The sequence below is a fragment of the Trichomycterus rosablanca genome, chromosome 26, assembly GCF_030014385.1.
Source record: "Trichomycterus rosablanca isolate fTriRos1 chromosome 26, fTriRos1.hap1, whole genome shotgun sequence".
Classification (NCBI taxonomy): domain Eukaryota; kingdom Metazoa; phylum Chordata; class Actinopteri; order Siluriformes; family Trichomycteridae; genus Trichomycterus; species Trichomycterus rosablanca.
Window position 1 is genome coordinate 10,522,309 of NC_086013.1, and position 17,133 is coordinate 10,539,441.

A 17,133-nucleotide genomic window follows, 5' to 3' on the forward strand; every position below is an offset into this window, starting at 1 on the left:
TTATTTCTTTCTTTCATGACCAAGGCCCATCTTGCCTGAATGCACAGTTTGTCTGGGCAGCCAACTTCTGGAAAGTTCCAGAAGTTTTAACACTGTATTATGTCTACAACAAAGAAATAAAAACTATAAACTAAGTTGCATTAAAATGTGCAGTGAATAAGCCGCTCAGGTGGCGCAGCGGTAAAACACACGCTGTTCACCAGAGCTGAGATCTCGAATACATCGTATCGAATATCGAATGCTGGCTGAGGCTGAGCGGCTACATGAACAACGATTGGCCTGTTGTTCAGATAAGGGGCGGGACTAAGCCGGATATGGTCTCTCTCTCTCAGACTAGTGCGAGTACGACCTCTGCTGGCTGGTTGGTGGCACCTGCACGGAGATGGGAAAGGAGTGCGGTAGAGGGTTTTGCTCTCCATACACAGCGCTGTACTGCACTGCACTCGTCAAGTGTAGGTGATAAGATGTTCGATTGCTGTACACGTGTTGGAGCCTCGTCCTCCTCAATCAGGAGCAGGGACCAGCATTAGTGAGAGGATGATTGACGGGCAGAAATTGGATGCGCTAAAGTGGGAGAAAAAGAAAAAAAATGTGCAGTGAGAATAAACTCTAAACTTTGTGGCAGATTTTGGGGAGCACCCTCTTTTCTGATCCAGCATGACTCTCCCATACACAAACTGAATTTCATAAAGACATGATTTGACAAATTTGGATTGGCCTGGACAGAGCCTTGACCTCAACCCTCAACCTCGGGGATGCATTGAATCTTGATTATGAGTCAGGCCTTTCCTTGCAAAATCAGTGCCTGACCTCACAAATGCTGTTTTCACTGAATATCGGAGTTATTTAGCTCGAGCGGCAGTAGATGGTTTTATACTGCATTTGGTGTAACAAATTTGTATTCAAGCTGTTCAAAACAGGATGCAATTCAGTAAGAGGAAAAGAAACTCGGTTCTGTGAACGAAACGCTTAAGAAATAAGCTGAAAGAGGAACAACCAATGTGAAACCTCAACATGTGTGTGTGTGTGTGTGTGTGTGTGTGTAGAGACAGAGAGACAGAAATTGGAGGAAGTGGCAGCACAGTCACAAACTGTGGAAGAGAGTGAGACAGTAACAGACTGAGACTAAGGGCGTTGTCGCTTAAACGTGTTTTTTAAGTACCACAAACAAGGTAAGAAGAAGAAAATGGGTGTTACAAGGGAGGGTGAAATGGTCTGTGTCTGTGTGTGATTTTCTGTTGGTGTGTATTGGGTGTTGTGTGAGGCACGGAAAAACGAGGGTAGTAAGGCCTTGACTACAACGTCATGGCCGACACGTTGTCTTACTCCCCACCAAATGCTATTTATTCTTAATGAACTGGTTAAATAGCAGGTATTTAGTAAATGTGTCTCACTGAAGATATTGATGTGTATAGACAATAATATTATATTATAATATAATATTACTTATGTATTATATTAACGTGTTACATTACATTTCATTGCACTGACTGTTTACTGACTTTTTTTGTGACCTTTCTTTGTAAAACGTTAAATTTTAAATTCATTTTTTATTTCTTAAGCACAAGTCATTAAGAAAAAGTTAATTTTATCTGCCTTCTGTCCCCCCAGCATGGCAGTGTGGGATCTGTCCATCTGTGTAGAGGAACTGGGGCCAGAAGCGCCTCCTCTTAAAATCAGTGTCACATCTGAGCTTCATATTGGAGGAGTTATTCTGAAAGTGGTGGAAAAAACACGTAAGCTTTAATACTTTTATAAATGTACAGTGGTTTTAGCCAAGCTAATTGTGCTTTAGGAGTGTTGCCATATTGCCATAGGAAAATAATGTGCTGTCCAAACGGAACAACTGTAATATGTATGTTAATAGGTGACTGATAAAGACATAATTGTGTTGATGCCACTTTGTGACATAATTTTGTAAGTGCCACTTTGCGACATCAATGTGTTATACACAAGATCGTGTATGATGCCACTTTGTGACATCATTGTGTATTACACATCACTGTGTATGATGCCACTTTGTGTCATCATTGGGTGTCACTTTATGACATCATTATATAATACACATTATTGTATATAATGCCACTTTGTGACATCATTGTATAAGTGCCACTTTATGACATCATTATGTAATACACATCACTGTATATAATGCCACTTTGCGACATCATTGTATAAGTGCCATTTTATGACATAATTATATAATACACATTGTTGTGTATAATGACACTTTGTGACATCATTGTATAAGTGCCACTTTATGACATTAATATGTAATACACATCACTGTGTATAATGCCACTTTGCGACATCATTGTATAAGTGCCACTTTATATCATGGTATAATACAAATCATTGTGTATGATGCCACTTTGTGTCATCATTGGGTGTCACTTTATGACATCATTATACAATAAACATTATTGTGTATGATGCCATTTTGCGTCATCATTGTATAAGTGCCACTTTATGACATCATTATATAATGCACATTATTGTGTATAATGCCACTTTGTGACATCATTGTATAAGTGCCACTTTATATCATGGTATAATACAAATCATTGTGCCATTGTGCCATTGTGCCATTGTGTATGAGGCCCTCCGACACGTGCGCAGTCCTAACGGACCCCTTCTTTTTGCCCATGCATTCTGCACAGGCGCCTCTATCTGCTAATCAGGGTTCTTGCACAGCGTTTGAAGACCCCACCCAAACAGTCCGGTCATCCCACCCTAGCAGACATGGTGGCCAATTAGTGTCTGCTGCAGGCACTGCCAATTGTGCCCCCTAGCCGACCCGAGTTTCGAAACCAAGAAATATCCACCTGGCCGCCTACAGCTTGACTTTTTAACAGCATGGATTCAAACCCAGTGGGGTTTATCAACAAAATGCTCTAAATTTCATGGCTGACCTTTTTTTCAGAGAACATATCTGCTGATTTAGAAATGTAGACAACGTAAAATCCTAAAACTAATTTGATATACACTACAGGTTGAAAAGTGTGCGGTCACCTGACCAGGAACTTGTTGGTCATCTTATTTGATAATAGGCATTAATGTTGACCAGTGTTTGTAGCTATACCAATACAATTTTAGGAAAGGCCTTTATCTGTTAAGAGATTAAAAGTCTTAATCCCTTTGTTATGTCCTCTGATGTTCCGTAGAAATAAAGACAGACTGGTCGGACCATGCTCTGTGGTGGGAGCAGAAGCAGCAGTGGCTACTCAAGCCAACATGGACACTGGATAAATATGGGATTCATGCCGATGCCCGCCTCCTCCTAACACCCCAACACAAGCCTCTGAAGCTTGGCATGCCAAATGGTTCCACAATCAGCATCCGTGCCTGCTTCTCCAGCCCAATGATTCGCTCTGTGATGGGCATCTGCAAACTGCTCAGTAAGTTGTACACACTTCATTGCCAGTCAACAGGCTGTTTCATTGGGTACACCTTCTATATAAAGAAAAGCTTTTTGAATTTCAGATTTTGGCATTATTTGATCATGACGTGGTCTAAACTTGGGGTTGTCTATTGGTATGGATACAATACAGATCACATTTTAGTTATTAATGTAAACATCCAGGTAATTCACAAACATAATCCTGCTGTATATTGATAGGTGACTGATAAAGACATAATTGTGTTGATGCCACTTTATAACATCATTGTGTAAGTGCCACTTCATACAAATCATTGTGTATGACGCCATTTTGTGACATCATTGTATAAGTGCCAACTTATGTCATCATTATGTAATACACATCATTGTGAATGATGCCACGTTGCAACTTCATCGTGTAAGCACCACTTTATGACATCATTATGTAATACACATCACTGTATATAATGCCATTTTGCAACATCATGGTGTAGTACACATCCTTATTTATGATGCCATCTTGTAACATTATTGTGTGTCACTTGATGACATCATTGTGTTATACAAAAATTGTGTATAATATCATTTTGTGACATCATTGTTTAAGTGACACTTTATGACGTGTTTAATTCTCATAACTGTATGATGCCACTTTGTGACATCATTACGTAGGTGCCAAGTTATGACACATCATTGTGTATGATGCCACTTTGCAACATCATTGTATAAGTGCCACTTTGTGACATCATTGTATAAGTGCCACTTTGTGATATTATTGCATAAGTGCCACTTTGTGATATCATTGTATAAGTGCCACTTTATGACATCATTATGTAATACACATCACTGTGTATGATGCTATTTTGTGACATCATTGTGTAGTACACATCCTTATTTAGGATGCCATTCTGTGACATCATTGTGTAAGTGCCACTTTATGATGTGTTGTGTTATACACATCATTGTGTTTGATGCCACTTTGCAACATCATTGTATAAGTGCCAGTTTGTCATATCATTGTGTGATACACATCACTGTATGATGCCACTTTGTGACAGCACTGTGTATGATGCCACTTTGTGACATCATTGTGTATCCCATTGTGAGGTCAGCCATTGTACTGTGCCCCTGGAGTAGACAGGTTTAAGGGCCTTTCTCAAGGGTCCAACAGTGGCTGAGCACACTTATACTGTATGTAGTAATGACTGCAACAGTCCTCGGGAGATGTAATTTGCCTGGAACTACTAACTGTTAAGTGTGTGCCTGCACGTCATTCTGGTTGACTTGTTACACCCTACCAACCCTTACTGCATATCTTCAAATAGTAAAACGTGCATTCTTTCAGCTATAGGGCCCATTTAAATGGGCTAAAATGACTGATAATCATATACAGTATTAGCATGATTTACTTATGATCTCAGTTTAGACTTGTGGTGAAATTGTGCAACTACAATAAGACAGTACTTTATTGTGACTCAGCTGTATGATTAAAGAGAAGTTTCTGACTGTGGGGGATTTTTTAATTTGCATACTAAATATATACTGAATGTCTCACCCCTTTTCCTTCTACCTCTTCTTCTCTAATTTGCCCTGATCACTTTCTTTGTTAGATATTCGTCATCCGGAAGAACTTTCACTTCTCAAGCCAGTGGAAGAGAAAAAGAAAAAGAAACAGAAGGATGATGATGAAGAAGTGTATGATGTCACTTTTGCACCATTGCCCACAGGTAGACTGTTTTCATATATTTAAATATCAACAGGGGATTACTGTTCCTCTGGAGGAGAATAATTCATATTGGAATGTGTTTGGCTGTTGGACTGCTTATAATATTTGTTATTACTTGGTTGACAAAAGTACAAAGAAATTACTTTTAGGATCTTTATTAAAATATAAACAAATTTTACATTTGATGCAACACACACCATTTTGAAACATGTCCCAATAAGTAGTTGAATTGTTAACAGGTGAGAGTGTCATGATTGGTTATAAAAGGAGGATTCAGCAACAGCTCTGGCTTTGAATCAAAGATGGATTGTGGATCACAAACACTCCTCAATGCAAGACTGCAAATATTTTTGGTCTTTCACCATCTACCGTACATAATATTGTGAACAGATTCAAGGAATCCAGACAGTTCTAAAGCTGCGTTCGAAAACGCATACTGCCATACTGAACAGTATGCGAAAGCAATATGTGAGAGTGGGTAGTGTGTCCGAATTTCTATACACTAAACAACCAAAAGCTAAATGCTAACACATGTATAAAGTAAACTCTATGTTTCTAACTTCCTCAATTCCTCAAGATCGGAAGTAATTCAGGTCTTTCACCATCTACCATACATAATATTGTGAACAGATTCAGGGAATCCAGACAATTCTAAGGCTGCGTTCGAAATTGCATACTTCCATACTGAACAGTACACAAAGCAGTATGCGAGAGGGGGTAGTGTGTTCGAATTTCTATACACTAAACAGCTAAAAGCTAAATGCTAACACATGTATAAAGTAAACTCTATGTTTTTAACTTCCTCAATTGCAAGATTGGAAATAATTTCGGTCTTTCACCATCTACCGTACATAATATTGTGAACAGATTCAGGGAATCCAGACAATTCTAAGGCTGCGTCCGAAATCGCATACTTACATACTGAACAGTACACAAAGCAGTATGTGAGAGTGGGTAGTGTGTCCGAATTTCTATACACTAAACAGCCAAAACATAAATGCAAACACATGTATAAAATAAACTCTATGTTTCTAACTTCCTCAATTGAAAGATTGGAAATAATTTTGGTCTTTCACTATCTACCGTACATAATATTGTGAACAGATTTAGGGAATCCAGACAATTCTAAGGCTACATTCGAAATTGCATACGTCCATACTGAACAGTACACAAAGCAGTATGCGAGAGGGGGTAGTGTGTTCGAATTTCTATACACTAAACAGCCAAAAGTATGTGGAAACCTCTTACAAATATTCAATTCAAATGTGTTAGCCACTGCTAACAGGTGTATAAAATAAACTCTATGTTTCTGACTTCCTCAGTTGCAAGATTGGAAATAATTTAGGTCTTTCACCATCTACCGTCCATAATATTGTAAACAGATTTAGGGAATCTAAGACAATTCTAAGGCTACGTCCGAAATTGCATACTTCCATACTGAACAGTATGCAAAAGCAGTATGCGAGAGCAGGTAGTGTGTCCGAATTTCTATACACTAAACAGCCAAAAGCTAAATGCAAATACATGTATAAAATAAACTCTATGTTTCTAATTTCTCAATTGCAAGATTGGAAATAATTTAGGTCTTTCACCATCTACCGTACATAATATTGTGAACAGATTCAGGGAATCCAGACAATTCTAAGGTTGCGTTCGAAATTGCATACTTCCATACTGAACAGGATGCGAGAGCAGGTAGTGTGTCTGAATATGTAGTGTTCATCAAACAGTACGTGACAAGTACCTAAACGACCTCCTGTGCACTGCTTCGAATTTAGTATGTACTGTTCAAGTGTGAAGGCGGCACGGTGGCTAAGTGGGTAGCACTGTCGCCTCACAGCAAGAAGGTCCTGGGTTCTGTGCTGAGTTTGCATGTTCTCCTCGTGTCTGCGTGGGTTTCCTCCGGGAGCTCCGGTTTCCTCCCACAGTCCAAAAACATGCAGTCAGGTTAATTGGAGATACTGAATTGTCTTATAGGTGAATGGGTGTGTGTATGAGTGTGTGTATTAATGTGTGTGTGTGTGTGTGTGTCTGCCCTGCGATGGACCGGCGCCCTGTCCAGGGTGTTCCTGTGTGCCTTGCACTCATTGAAAAGCTGGGATAGGCTCCAGCACCCCCATGTGGTGTTTCTGTTGTTATGTCCATTCCTGTTTGTTCTTTTTCTATTATGTACACCCAAGATATACCTATATGTTTCTCTGTACACTTTGTCACCCTTGTACCTCATTTATCAATCATAAGGGACCCCAGTGTGACCCTTACTGACCCGATGATGTTTGGGTGATGGACCATTCTTAGCACTGTATTAAACACCTCACTGCCAATGCTGGCATTGATAACTCTAGATGTTAACTGTACATGTACAACACATGTTATCAGGCTATGTGTTTCTAATTAAAAGGACAAGTTTAAACAGAGCAACAGATGTGCTACAGTCAGTAATTGTAAATCACTAATGTTCATCTGTATGGTAGATGTAGCTTGTACAATAAGAACTAAACATATGTATCAGATAGACGTCCCTAATAAAGTGCTTGGTGAGTGTATGTAAGAGACATCATTCTTTTTTTTTTTTTACCGCAGCTTTTATTACCAAGTTGGCCAATGGAATGCCGGCATTTTTTGCTGAATCTCCTCAGACAGAGAAAGCATACAAGATGCTTTCAGTAAGCCAGCCAGCTCCCTCCCCCGAGACCATTGCTAAGATGTACCGTCCCACCAGCAAGGTGGACAAAGCACAAGTTAACAGCAGGTTGGCAAAAATACTACTGATAACTACTGATAATCCTAATGTATTTGTGTAATAAATTGCATGTCACAGCTAAATGTGTGCGGACACACCTTTCAAATGACCAGTTCAAATGTGTTAGCCACATTGAGAGTTCAAATCATGGCTCTGCCATGCTGCCACTGTTGGGCCCTTAACCCTCTCCGCTCCAGGTGCGTCGTACAATGCCTGACCCCCACCACCACGACCCTAACTGGATAAGCGGATAAGAAAATGAATGAATGAATGAGCACATAGCATAGCATTCTCCATAATCAACTGTGGAAATTAAGTTTTTCTATGTATGACTATTTTTATACATGGCCTCATTTTTATTTATTATTATTTTATCCCAAATGCACATTGAGCTCCTGTAGCATCTGGTCACTTCAGATGCTTACATATGTGGCAGCTTTTTTGGTCATTTTAGGTCACTGTAAAAAGAATAATATCTATCTGGATTTGACCCTCTATTTGCCACATGTTCATGCCACATGCATGAACACTAACATGAAGTAACACTTACTTCATATTATGGTAAACTACAGGGTCGTTAAGAGCACTCTGAATTATAATTAGCAATTTAAAAAAAAGTACTACACTATAAATTGTATCTGTTGTCATACACATTGAGGTAATGCTGTATTGATACTATACAGTCACCCTGTCCAGTCTGTGTACAGGTGACACATGTTCCACCACAACCCTGATCATAAAAAGGCTGATTTTAGTTAAAATGATTCAATAATAAAAGAGAATGTGAAACATTGGTAAACATTGTAAAGCCTATATAAATGTCTGTATTTCTGTTTTTGCGTTGACCCATGTAAATACATATTTTTCCCTTAGGTGGCTTGACTCGTCACGCTCTCTTCTGCAGCAGGGCATCAAGGAGAATGATAAACTCTTCTTGCGCTTTAAATATTACACCTTTTTCGACATTGCTCCTCAGGTAGTTCCTAAAATGAAATCCTGCCTCATTTTTGCTATAGCATTAACCTTGCATACCTATGGTTTATTTATAAATGACACTTCTGATGATGATGATTCATGTTTTGTGGATCATCAATAGTGTTAATAGTGTGATGGGAATTTCTGTATGCAGTTGGACGCTGTGCGTTTAACTCAGCTGTATGAGCAAGCCAAATGGGCCATTCTGCTGGAAGAGATTGACTGCACGGAGGAAGAGATGATGCTTTTCGCAGCCTTACAGGTAGATTAACCTTTATAATGCCTTTATTTTTCATAGATTCATATACAGGTGTACAGAACAACTAAATTCTATTGTTTGGAAGCTGGGGTCAGAGTGCAGGATCAGCCATCTTAAGGCACCTCTGGAGCAGAGAAGGTTAAGGGCCTTGCTCAAGGACCCAACAGTGGCTGAATGGCAGAGCTGGGATTTGAACTGTCAGCCTTTCGACTGATAGCCAAAAGCTCTACCCATTAGGCTACCACTGCCCAATTCAATCCATCCAATACAAATCCCAATAAATTAGTCTATTAATAGCTTCAGAGAGTACACACCTCCGTAGATGTCACTTGTATGGGCCAGAAGCAATGGCCTATGGATAATTATGTAGGTAGTTCCCCCATAGGCCAGCCATGCTGGCCAAAATATTGCAACAACATTTTGGTCCGAGCCAGTGAGGCTGGCTGTAAGGTAGAAAAAGGTTCTCTTTGATTGTTAATTAGCAATGAATGTAATGTTTTTACCATCCTGTTGACCCTGTCCAGTTTGATTCCCTGCTTACACAGTCGGCTACCGCTCACATGTCGGAGGTGTGTCAGTTCACTCTCCTCAATCAGAGCGAGGGTCAGCACCAGTAGAGAGGAAGCATAACGCAATGCATAGATGCATAAAAAAGCATAACTGCAATTAAGCTGATACAATATGTGACAATCTTATGTTCTCTTTCTTTTGGTGTATTATTGATGTATCCTGACAGTACCACATAGGGAAAGTTTCCCAGACAGAGCAGCTGGTAGATTCTTGTCCAGCTATGGATGATTTGGACTCAGCTTTGCAATGCCTGGAGGTCAAGTTAGAGTCAGAGAGCAGCGCAGAGGAGATGTTGGTATGTATGAACTACCCTAAGCTTTTTTGCACCACAGACCTGTGTCATATAAGATATAATTTCACCGACTTATACCGAATTATACAACGAGCATAATAAAGAACACAAAGTGATCAGTGTATATTATATTTTTTTTATCTGTGAAGGAGACAATTGTGAATATAGTGTATCATCATATTACCCGTGTCTGGTTGTGGTTTCCAGTTTGTAAATTTGTCATTTCACTAATGTATCATGCCTGTTTTCTCACAGGACACAATGCTGGCACCTGAGCTGCATGACTATTTGAAGATTTTCAGGTAAGACAAATGTAGACACTCACACTCATGGTGACACACTTAGTGGTGACAGTGGGTTTGGATGATAAAAGATGAACCAGTCTTATTTCTGCTATGAATCAAGAATTATGAGAAAAGTAAATTGTTAAAATTCCTCATGATTTAATCAACGTTGGATGAAATCTTCATCAAACCTTCCAGGGTATTCAAATGCTCATTTGACTTAATAGGCACAAATTCCCATATACACCCATTAGACATAACATTATGACCACTGACAGGTGAGGTGAATAACACTGATTATCTCTTCATCACGGCACCTGTTAGTGGGTGGGATATATTAGGCAGCAAGTGAACATTTAATCCTAAATGTGTTGGAAGCAGGAAAAATGGATTTGAGTGAGTTTGACAAGGGCCACATTGTGATGGCTAGACGACTGGATCAGAGCATCTCCAAAACTGCAGTGGTCAGTATCTATCAAAAGTGGTCCAAGGAAGGAACAGTGGTAAACCGGCGACAGGGTCATGGGTGGCCAAGGCTCATTGATGCACGTGTGGAGCGAAGGCTGGTCCGTGTGCGTCCAACAGACGAGCTACTGTAGCTCAGATTGCTGAAGAAGTTAATGCTGGTTCTGATAGAAAGGTGTCAGAATACACAGTGCATCACAGTTTGTTGCTTGTGGTGCAGCAAAAGGGGGACCAACACAATATTAGGAGGGTGTACATTGGTGTACATGCATACACATAATACATACACCAGTGGCTGTTGTTATAGCTGGGAAGATCACATAAAGGTCACTCTCATTTTAGAAATGGAATGTCCAACAAGCTTATGGTCAGGTGTCCAAATACTTTTGGCCACATAGCGTATTTACCCGAACTATGCTCATTTTCTCCAGACCAAAGAAGCAGACGCTAAAGAAATACAAGCAGTTCTGGTTCACTTTTAAGGACACATCTTTTATGTACTATAAGAGCAAAGAGGAGAGCTGCAAAGAACCTATTCAGGAAATGAACCTCAGAGGTAAACACACACACACACACACACACACACACACACAGTATCATTCATTCATTCAGTTGCATTATATATTACCAAATGAATGGTATATAAACCAGTAACATCAGATAAATAAGTGCTTCCAGCTTTGTGGCAACAATTTGGGGAAGGTCCTTAATGGTTCCAGCGTAATTTGTAGTTCTACAAAGAAGCTTTAAGGGGAAGAAGGTTTTCATGTGGTGATGATGTGAAAGCAGAACAACACACACATGGACTAATCAACTCTTCCTCAGGTTGCGAGGTGACCCCCGACGTGAGTGTTGCCACCCAGAAGTTCTGTATCAAACTCCTGATTCCTGAACCGGACGGCATGAACGAGGTCTACCTGCGCTGTGACAACGTTAGTACCGTCTCCAAAGTTTATTACACATAAATACTATAAATGTATCACTTCATTTCATTTTTTATCATCTTAAATGTCTGTGCAGGAGCAGCAGTACAGCAAATGGATGGCCGCATGCCGTTTGGCCTCTAAGGGAAAGACCTTGGCTGACAGCTCTTACTCCAGTGAAGTCCAAAGCATTGAGTCCTTCCTGGCCATGCAAAAGACCACGGGCAATAAGGCGGCCCAGAACGACGAGAGCATCAACACACACAGCCTCGTGTCTCCCCGCTATCAGAAGAAATATAAGCCCAAGCAGGTAGTGCTGAATATTTATGGCTGAATACTGAACACACATGCAACTATTTTCTCCAATCTGATTGAATGCATTCTGATTATTGATTATATGCTCAGGTGGCGCAGCGGTAAAACACGCTAGCACACCGGAGCTGACATTTCAAACTCGTCGGTTCAAAACTCAGCTCTGCCATCCGGCTGGGCTGGGCGGCTACATGAGCAACGATTGGCCTGTTGTTCATACAGGGTGGAAAGCCGGATAGGGACCTCATAACTGATGCAGTTACGACCTCTGATGGCTAAATGATGGCGTACACAAAGCTGATCCACATATAAACTCGCCTCGCGCAGGTGAAAAGATGCAGTCGGCTACTGCACACGTGTCGGAGGGGGCGTGGGACAGTCTCGCTCTTCACAATCAGCAGTGGGGATCAGCATCAGTAGAGAGGATGCGTGATGCAATCGGATGATTGGATAAAACTAGATTGGGAGGAAAATTGGGAAAAATGCAAAAAAAAAACCTCTTTATTTGCACATGTGGAGAGCCGGGTTGGATGGGTCATGAGCCAAAAATGGGTAGCCGCTGGATGTGGCAGCTCGGAAGCAACTCGGCGTTCGTTCGGGGCTCGAAAATTGGCTCAATCACTATGTGTGAACTGTTTAACGACTCGATTGCTCGCAGACTCAAGAAAAATATCTTGGCATTAGTGTAGATGTTACCATGACAACAAGCATCACAAGTCCAGTCAGAGTAAGAGGAGCAGCAGTGCGTTACCTGAGTTTTCAGTTGGTGTGCCACCACTAATGACACAAAACCTCTGGATGAAAGTGCGCAGTTAAGACGTGAATGCACATGTGCAGAACGTACTTGAACTTTCAGATTTGGAATGTAATCAGATGCAAGTGTTTACATGGAAAGGATTAACCTTATTCAATTGGATAGACGTTGTATTAGGAATGATCTCAGTCAGACTCGTTTTCTCTGATATGGAAAATATGATTAGATTTATTAAAGGAAAAAAGATATGCAACACCTATATAGATAGATGGATAGATGGATGGATGGATGGATGGATGGATGGATGGATGGATGGATGGATGGATGGATGGATGGATGGATAGATGGATAGATAGATAGATAGATAGATAGATAGATAGATAGATAGATAGATAGATAGATAGATAGATAGATAGATAGATAGATAGATAGATAGATAGATAGATAGATAGATAGATAGATACTTTATTGATCCCAAAGGAAATTAGAGAGAGGGGAGATATCACCTACTGTATGTAAAATGTAAGTAAAGTAGCTGATCTCTCTTTCTCTCTGTCTTAGCTGGCTCCTCGAATTCTAGAGGCCTATCAGAACATAGCACAGCTCTCCCTAACAGATGCCATACAAAAGTTTCTGCAGATCTGGCAAGCCCTGCCAGACTTTGGCCTCTCCTATTTCGTAGTCAGGTAAAGCAAACCACAGCAGCCATCAAATAAAAACACTGTCAGCCGAGGCCAGAAATGTCATCTATGCTACTGTATTCTCCAGGTTTAAAGGGTGTCGTAAAGATGAGGTGCTGGGTATCGCTAATAACAGGCTGATCCGCATCGACTTGAACACGGACGAAGTTGTGAAGACATGGAGGTACAACACGATGAAACAGTGGAACGTTAACTGGGATATTAAACAGGTGGGTTAATGTGTCTCCGGCAAGTGCAGCTTTCTGGCTATAGATAAACTATATGTAAGGAATCATTAAGGAATCAGTGGAAGTGTGTGAAATATTTATTTCTTTTATTTATTAGGATTTTAACGTCATGTTTTACACATTTTTGTTACATTCATGACAGGACAGGTGCATACTGGTTACACAACATTCATCAGTTCAAGTTTAATGTCAAACACATGAAAGTCATGGACAATTTTGTATCCCCATTTCACCTTACTTGCACATCTTTGGACTGTGGGAGGAAACCGGAGCTCCCAGGGAAAACCCACCCAGATACGGGGAGAACAAGCAAACTCCACATAGAAAGGACCTGGACAGCTCCACCTGGGAATCGAACCCAGGACCTTCTTGCTGTGAGGCAAGAGTGCTACCCACTGAACCACCGTCAAATAAAAAAGATGTGATAAGAGGTAATATATTATGTGGAGGGGTTTTATGTGCTTTGGACAGATGAATCCAAAGTTGGATTATTTGGGCACAGTAACCTCATACCAACCGTGAAGCATGGAGGTACTGTAGAAATGTCATGGTTTGGGGTTGCTTTGCAGCAGCAGGGCCTGGCAAGCTCTCCATTATAGAATCCACGATGAATTCTTCACTGTATCAGAAGGTGCTTGAGGAAAATGTCTGTCTAAAAACTGAAGCTGAAGCGGAAGTGGACCATGCAGCATGACAACGACCCAAAACATTCCAGTAAATCCACCAAGGAATGGCTCAAAAAAAAAGAAATGGAGAGTTCTGGAATGGCCAAGTCAAAGCCCGGATCTTAATCCTATTAAGATTCTGTGGGGTGATTTGAAATGGGCTGTGCATGCAAGAAACCCATCAAACCTCACACAGCTGAAGAAATTCTGCATGGAGGAGTGGGAAAAACTTTCTCCCAGTCAATGTCAGAGATGGGGAGATGGTTATAGGAAACGTCTAATAAAGGTTATTTATAATAAAGGGGGAAATACCAGCTATTAGGACATAGAGTGTCCTAACTTTTTCCACACAATACATTTCCATTTTTCTTCATTATGTTTTACAACTTGTGTTTAAAAGTATTTTTTTCAGTTTTGTTTGTTTAATGATATAAGCTCAAATGTTCATATGTTTAAATATGTTCAAAAAGACAAAGGTTCTCATGGGGTGTCCTAACTTTTTCACATGACTGTATACCAACCCTGGTTTGAAGAATGCTGCTTATCTTCTGTTTAATCTTTTGAACCTACTGCAAACCTTTGCTTTTGGTTTCAGGTCGCCATCGAGTTCAACGGGAACGTGAACGTGGCCTTCACCTGTGTGACGGCAAACTGTAAAATCGTCCATGAGTACATCGGCGGCTACATCTTCATGTCGACGCGGAACCGAGAGCAAAACGACACCCTGAATGAGGAGCTCTTCCACAAACTGACAGGAGGCCATGAAGCTCTCTAAGACATCCTGGGTGAGAGAAATGGGACTGAACAAAACCCCAAACATCAGGAAACAGGTGTTCTAACCAAAACGACGGTTGGAACATTGTTGTGAAGGACTATCCACAGTTATATCTGCATCTTAAAAACATGGCTATAGCTTTACACAAAGGCAGTACGTGTATCCATGCTAAAACTGATCAGTGCTGTATTCTAGGGTTTCAATGTTTATGTGTGACCTTTATAAACTGACAACACTATTCATTGCATTTAGATAGACGCAGGCTATACAGTATCAGTCTTTTATAGCTAGTCATGTTTACATACACTTGTAAGGGACTCTCATGGCATTCTGCTGGGTCAGAAATACAGCATATACAGTCCAAATTATTCTATTAATTTAATTAATAGTAACGAACGTGCTATAATGTCATTGGACTTTGTGGCATGGCGTTCTAATTCCTTCTTGGTGATTAGGATGGAAAGCTGGTGACTTATTCGTGCCCATCAAAATAGAACTAGTTAAAAAGTACATGCAACACTGGTCTATCCATCAAGATAAGAGAACATTTATCTTTATGGTCAGCTGTAGAAGGTGGCACTCATCAAATCTTGACAGGCATCAAAAGTCTTGCTTATACATATATAATATATATATTGCCCTATTCCCCTATTTTTCTTAGATCCCCCCCCCCAATTTTCTCCCCTAATTTAGTCGTATCTAATCACCCTGGTTGCGTTATGCTTCACCTCTACCGATACAACCCTCCACTGCTGACTGAGGAGCTACGCAACTGACACACGCCCCCTCCGACACGTGATCAGTACCGACTGCCTCTTTTCACATTATTCCCCAACTCTGTGCAGGCGCCATCAATCAGCCAGCAGAGGTCGTAATTGCACCAGTTATGAGGAACCCTGGTCTGGCTTTTCCATCCCAACAGCCAATCGTTGTTCATGTGGCCGGATGGCAGAGCTGAGATTCGATACGATGTATTCGAAATCCCAGCTTTTGTGTGTGCAGCAGTTGCTAGCAGGGTGCTGGAGCCTATCCCAGCCTTTCAATGGGCACAAGGCAAACAGTAACACCCTGGACGGGACGCCAGTCCATCGCAGGGCAGACAGACACATACATACACTCACCCATTCACTTATAGGGCAATTCAGTGTCTCCAATTAACCTGATTGCATGTTTTTGGACTGTGTGAGGAAACCGGAGCTCCTGGAGGTAACCCACACAGACAAACTCCGCACAGAAAGGACCCGGACCGCCCCGTCTGAAGATGGAACCCAGGGCCTTCTTGCTGTGAGGCGACAGTGCTACCCACCGACCCACCGTGCCACCGTGCCGATAGAAGTATAATAGAATAAAAATCATCCAGTTAGCAAAATTAGGCTTTTTTTTCAGAATCCTTGAACTGACATGCATGTCCCATACAGGTGTACGTAAACCTTTAAGCCTAACTGTTAATGTCAGCTTTAGGTCACTTTTTCATTACAATCATGAACGTGTTGTAAACATTTAAACATGAATAAAACTTGAAATTGCAGTGTGATGTGGTTGTGTGTAACTGGGAGTAAAGTTGCAACGTTCTGTAAGTATACTTCAAGGCAATGACGTAACTACCGGGGGGGGGGGGGGGGGTGCACTGGGGTCCATGGTGTACCCCCCATTGGCTGCACTCGCCAGGTCGTTATTATTATATTACAATATTGTAGTAGCGATATGTGAGTGACATTCAGTTCAGCCAATCAGTTTATTTTATCAGCTTCACTTACCATATAGAGACACTATAATTTTTTTAGACTGCTTTCACCCTGTTCTTCAATGGTCAGGACCCCCACATGACCACTACAGAGGTGGGTGGTGGATGATTCTCAGCACTGCAGTGACACTGACATGGTGGTGGTGTGTTAGTGTGTGTTGTGCTGGTATGAGTGGATAAGACACAGCAGCGCTGATGGAGTTTTTAAACACCCCACTGTCACTGCTGGACTGAGAATAGTCCACCAACCAAAAACATCCAGCCAACAGCGCTCCATGGGCAGCTTCCTGTGACCACTGATGAAAGTCTAGAAGATGACCAACTCAAACAACAGCAATA

At 41.0% G+C, this 17,133-nt stretch overlaps 1 protein-coding gene across 1 annotated transcript; it reads left to right on the forward strand.

Annotated features, from left to right (window-relative positions):
* Window positions 1-1,097: 1,097 nt before the first annotated feature.
* im:7154036 (fermitin family homolog 3) lies at window positions 1,098-16,578 on the forward strand. The gene is made up of 15 exons (XM_062988401.1): window positions 1,098-1,172; window positions 1,612-1,736; window positions 3,165-3,398; window positions 4,990-5,106; window positions 7,689-7,857; window positions 8,722-8,824; window positions 8,978-9,085; window positions 9,819-9,947; window positions 10,200-10,246; window positions 11,125-11,249; window positions 11,519-11,625; window positions 11,714-11,926; window positions 13,244-13,368; window positions 13,451-13,592; window positions 14,871-16,578. Exons 2-15 carry the CDS (start codon window positions 1,613-1,615, stop codon window positions 15,048-15,050), a joined length of 1,923 nt encoding a protein of 640 aa, XP_062844471.1. The 5' UTR covers window positions 1,098-1,172; window position 1,612; the 3' UTR covers window positions 15,051-16,578.
* Window positions 16,579-17,133: the final 555 nt, after the last annotated feature.

Bases quoted from the DNA above. Each gene is read 5' to 3' on its own strand.
- im:7154036 (XM_062988401.1), top strand. From the start codon at position 1,613: ATGGCAGTGTGGGATCTGTCCATCTGTGTAGAGGAACTGGGGCCAGAA. The intron at 3,399-4,989 runs GTAAGTTGTACA...TTTCTTTGTTAG, and splicing joins GGGCATCTGCAAACTGCTCA to ATATTCGTCATCCGGAAGAA. The intron at 13,369-13,450 runs GTAAAGCAAACC...TGTATTCTCCAG, and splicing joins CTCTCCTATTTCGTAGTCAG to GTTTAAAGGGTGTCGTAAAG.